At 48.4% G+C, this 5,328-nt stretch overlaps 1 protein-coding gene across 2 annotated transcripts; it reads left to right on the top strand.

The window, feature by feature from the left end:
• Positions 1-408: 408 nt before the first annotated feature.
• On the top strand, positions 409-3,830 carry LOC123077905 (transcription factor MTB2). 2 transcript variants are annotated; one of them, XM_044500268.1, is made up of 2 exons: positions 409-889; positions 1,594-3,830. In XM_044500268.1, exon 2 carries the CDS (start codon positions 1,599-1,601, stop codon positions 3,453-3,455), a length of 1,857 nt encoding a protein of 618 aa, XP_044356203.1. In that variant the 5' UTR covers positions 409-889; positions 1,594-1,598; the 3' UTR covers positions 3,456-3,830. The 2 variants fall into 2 exon arrangements, with proteins under 2 accessions (XP_044356203.1, XP_044356202.1); XM_044500267.1 differs by having other exon boundaries at positions 410-740.
• The last annotated feature ends 1,498 nt before the right edge of the window (positions 3,831-5,328 follow it).

Raw genomic sequence — 5,328 nt, 5'->3', positions numbered from 1 at the left:
ATATACTTTTTAATTTCTATAAGGAAGCATGTGCTACTTAATACATGCCTTTTTTGCCAAGAAAAACCCATCATGCTGGTGAAGGTTCTATAAAAAGAATGTTTGATCCACTGAGGATAGCTTAGTACGATCGGTTTATATAGTAAATGATAACAGAACATAATTATTTCGCTAATCATTATAATTAATTCTCTCGTGTTAAAAAATAAACAGAACGAAAGCGCGCATAAACCCGTCCGTCGGCTACACTCGAGCCGAGCGACGCGAGCACACACGCAAAAGCGAACTCAGCACACTGGGCTCGGCTCGAGATCCCAGTAGAAAAGGAAAGGAGGCAGCCCTCGTCCACCCCCACAATCCCAAGCCGCAGCAGCAGCAGCGGGTCGCCTCCCCTCCCCCGAAATCCCCTCGCGCACCAGAGAAAACTACATACACACCACCACCGTCGAATCCCACCACCCGCCTTCCCTCCCTCCCTCCCTCCCTCCCCTACGCGCACGCCGCGCCGCGCCCCGCGCCCCGAGACCCGCGGGCCCCATCCTCTCCGCGAGGAAGGAGAGGGCGAGCGAGCGGAGCCCCCCCCCCCCCCCCCCCCCTCGGAGCTCGGGTCCGCGCGCGGGAAGATCCGGGCTTCTCGCCGTCGCGGCTTCGGCGGCAGAGGTCGGGTCTAGGTGTTGCCGGCCTGCCCGCGCTGGATTTCGCTTCCCCTCTGCCGATTCGGGCTCGGGATCCCCGGTCCGGTGAGATTCCCCCGCCCGCCCTGCTCCCGAATTCCCTCACTAACAGTAGTAGCTCCCCCCCGTACTGCCCTGGCGCGTCGTGAAATGTTGGAGTGATTGCGATTTCATGGCCCGTCGCGTCCCGCGGATGAGCTGAGTTAGGCGGAAAGGTGAGGTGATTTGCCGTGCCGTGGCCGAGAAGAAGGCCTGTTTGTTTAGGCTGGAATCTAGTGTCTGCGATCGGTGCGAGCATATGGCTATGTCCTTGTGCACACGATGTCCACAGCTTGTCGTTAGGCACGATTTCGGATTAGAATTCAGTCGTGCGTACTCGGGCAACTAAAATAATCGGATGCCATGCCATAGGAATGCCAAGTTATACAGGTAGTACTAGTAATTTGTTTGTCACATGATAAACGTTTTCTGTCACATGATTCCATGCTTTGCCTCATTTACATGTGTATTTATTACACACTGTCTTAGTTTCCTATTAGTATTGATGATGTAGAGCGTCTCCCTCACTCCCTGATAAGTTAAGACTGATCTGTCATAAATACACATGTCTGTCAAAAGTGGCTGGTTAATTTGGTAAGCGGTGAATCAGAAGGATACCGCCACTAAGTACCAACTACCAGGTCTTTACGAATTTTTGCTTACAGTTTGGGATGCATGTCACTGTGTGTTTACCTGGAATGGTGGTTCAGAGCTTAGTTCTGTTTTGTTTTAAGTTCATCCCTGTAGCCATAAGTGTGGTAAAATTTTATTGCCCTGTAATCTAAATAGACTTCACCCTGATGAGTTTGGTAGCCAATAGACGCAGCAAAACATTTATGTATTTAGTGCCTTTTGACCTGACCTATACTTTTTTGAGTAGGTCTTATGGTGATGAAGATGGAGGTTGAGGAGGACGGTGCCAATGGAGGAAATGGTGGAGCATGGACTGAGGAGGACCGAGACCTCAGCACCACTGTGCTAGGTAGAGATGCATTTGCATACTTGACAAAAGGGGGCGGTACCATATCTGAGGGTCTTGTTGCTGCATCGTCACCTGTGGACTTGCAAAATAAACTGCAGGAGCTTATTGAATCAGAGCATCCTGGTGCTGGTTGGAACTACGCCATCTTCTGGCAGCTTTCACGCACAAAGTCTGGTGATCTTGTCCTTGGGTGGGGTGATGGCTCTTGCCGTGAACCCAATGATGCTGAGTTGGCAGCTGCTGCTTCTGCAGGCAATGATGATGCCAAACAGCGGATGCGGAAGCGTGTACTGCAGCGGTTGCACAGAGCATTTGGTGCTGCTGATGAGGAGGATTATGCTCCCACTATTGGTCAGGTGACAGATACAGAAATGTTCTTCCTAGCATCTATGTACTTCGCGTTTCCGCGTCGTGCCGGTGCTCCTGGTCAAGTTTTTGCAGCTGGCCTCCCTCTCTGGGTTCCCAATTCTGAGCGCAATGTATTCCCAGCCAATTACTGTTACCGGGGATACCTTGCAAGCACAGCAGGATTTAGAACTATCCTGTTAGTGCCATTTGAGACTGGTGTGCTTGAGCTGGGTTCGATGCAGCAGGTGGCTGAGAGTTCTGACACTCTCCAGACCATAAAGTCTGTCTTTGCGGGGACAGGTGGCAATAAGGATATAATTCCGAGTCGTGAAGGAAATGGTCACATTGAGAGGTCACCAGGTCTGGCAAAGATTTTTGGCAAGGATTTGAACCTTGGTCGGTCTTCAGCAGGGCCAGTGATTGGGGTATCGAAAGTAGATGAAAGGTCATGGGAACAGAGGACTGCTGGTGGAGGGAGCTCAGTGCTTCCCAATGTCCAGAAAGGATTGCAGAGTTTCACTTGGAGTCAGGCCCGGGGCCTGAATTCTCACCAGCAGAAGTTTGGCAATGGTATACTGATAGTGAGTAATGAAGCTACACACGGCAACAATAGAGCCACAGACAGCTCCACTACAACACAGTTTCAGCTACAGAAAGCACCTCAGCTCCAGAAACTACCACTTCTTCAGAAACCACCACAGCTAGTGAAGCCACTGCAGATGGTCAACCAGCAACAGCTGCAGCCACAGGCGCCTAGGCAAATAGATTTTAGTGCAGGGACCAGTTCCAAGTCTGGTGTTCTGGTTACAAGAGCAGCTGTTCTTGATGGAGATAGTTCAGAGGTGAATGGCTTGTGTAAAGAGGAAGGGACAACACCTGTCATAGAGGACCGACGGCCAAGGAAGAGGGGAAGAAAGCCTGCGAATGGGAGAGAGGAGCCGCTGAATCATGTTGAGGCTGAGCGTCAAAGGAGGGAGAAGCTCAACCAGCGGTTCTATGCTTTGAGAGCCGTTGTGCCCAACATCTCGAAAATGGACAAGGCCTCTCTGTTGGGCGATGCAATAGCATACATCACTGACCTTCAAAAGAAGCTCAAAGATATGGAGACGGAGAGAGAACGATTTCTTGAGTCTGGTATGGTTGATCCTAGGGAGCGAGCCCCTAGACCAGAGGTTGACATCCAGGTGGTGCAAGACGAGGTTCTGGTTCGAGTTATGTCTCCATTGGAGAACCATCCGGTAAAGAAGGTCTTTGAAGCGTTTGAAGAGGCGGACGTCCGGGTAGGGGAGTCGAAACTCACAGGCAACAATGGAACGGTAGTGCATTCCTTCATCATCAAGTGCCCTGGCTCCGAACAGCAAACGAGAGAGAAAGTGATCGCTGCAATGTCTCGCGCCATGAGCTCAGTGTAGAGTCGGTTGAGGGGAGTCGGTGCAGTAGAGGTTGGTTACTCTGCTGGTGGCATCCAAGCAGCAGGCAGCCCCTGAAACCTTCCATTCTGTTGATAGAAGTTGTAGGTCGAGACAGCAGGCTGAGATTTCTGACTTAGCAATGCAAGAAAAGCACAAGCTAAACCGCCATTGTTGTAACGGTAGGTTCTTGTGCTCCTTGTAGTTTTGATGTTTTTTTGGGAAGAATACCATGCTTTTAGTGTATTGCTTAATTAGTGCGGAACCATAAAAAGTACATTTCGCATGCATGAGTTAGAAAATTACTTTTTTGTAGCCTTTTCTTTGTTCAAATCCTTGAGTGGGCCGGTGGATTAATAACTCTGAGCAATTTCTGTCCTGAACCTTCTGCTTCTGACTTGGATGATCTCGTTGAAACAAACATCCATGTTTGGGTAAACTGATGACGTTGGTCTTGGTCTAATTCTATCAACATGCTGTATTACGCTTGTTCTGTAGAAATTCTTTCGATGAGATGATTAGCTGCCAACTGAAGTCGGGAGATTTACAAACTACAGATGGTGTTGTACGGCTGAAAGTGTTTTATTTGGCCAGATTTTGTAACTTTATACTGCCTTTTGTTTCTAGGGGCAAAATTTAGACAAGTCATCCACTGATTCTAAGAACTCAAAACGCCAGCAGTACGCTAGTAATTCTGTACAGTCTAACCAATATCCGAAATGTCTATTTCAGAGTATGGAGAATAGCTTGATCAGTGTATCCCCAGTAGCTTAATGTCCTACTCGGCAAATGAGTTCTGGTTTGAACGATTTTCTTATCCACATTAACTCCTGATGCCAGTTTGCTGAGAAAATTTCTTGTTCTCCGGTCCAACAGTTCTTCAACAGCTAGACAAAAAATAAAATAAAAATAAAAATAATTCTGTGGCAGCTTGAAACCAATCATCACCCTGGAAACTTCGAGTTACAGTTCTTCCATGATTGCAACATCATCCTCTGGTTGAAAGATAATTCATTCATCTGGCCATCATCTTTGTTCATCCCTTATGAGGCCATCTTTCTTCTATTTCCGGCCGCGCTGCAGTTCCCGTTTGCTGTTAGTCCTGGTGTCCTGGTCTCTTGCTATCCTGCAAGTTCAAGTCCACCCATATCATTCTTAATTTCTTATTGTTTAACCTGATGAACACGAAATTCTTACTAACTCCGTCGGTCGGTCTGGCTGTCCTGTAAACATTCCACCAGTCACCAAAGAAGCACCGGTCCTTCACACGCGTTTCCACAATCATAGAAGGCAATGTTCATCATCATTAGTATAACTCCAGGCGAGCTTCGAGGATCTTGTAAATTTCATCACTCAGGATGTCTAGAGTCTCCATAGAACAAGACGTGGATGGGCCTTGTCCTGGACCTCAACCCAGCTGCAGCCAGTGAGCCTCCTCTTCAGCCCCTTCTCCTTAATCTGTCTCCTGATCATTCACGCACTCCCCCAGCTTCTAGCTGCAGAATAAACATTAGAGAGAAGGATGCAGTATGAAGAAGTGCCTGGATCAAGCGCATGAATACGCTCAGCCAATTGTTCTATGGTTTCGGGGTCCAAAAGAAAAAAAGAGAAGCTCTCGTCCAGGTCCTTGTTCCGGTGAATTCTTGACTTCCCGAACCTGATGCCTGGCTCAGGCCCAGTTCTTTCGGCCGATTGCTCCAGAATTTTGAGAATTGGATCTCCCCTCATATTCTCTCAAGAATCTTGAATCCATATTATTTTTTACAATCCAACTAGTTAGGGCCTAAACAGCTAGGATTGTAAAAAAAAAAGAACGGAATCTTTGCCCCGCTTACCCTCCCCGCTCTAGCCTCCGCTCCGCGCCGACGGCTACTCC

The sequence above is a fragment of the Triticum aestivum genome, chromosome 3D (assembly GCF_018294505.1).
Source record: "Triticum aestivum cultivar Chinese Spring chromosome 3D, IWGSC CS RefSeq v2.1, whole genome shotgun sequence".
In the NCBI taxonomy this organism is placed as follows: Eukaryota; Viridiplantae; Streptophyta; class Magnoliopsida; order Poales; family Poaceae; genus Triticum; species Triticum aestivum.
Note: the sequence above shows the minus strand (reverse complement) of the source record. Positions and strands in the feature narration are given on the sequence as shown.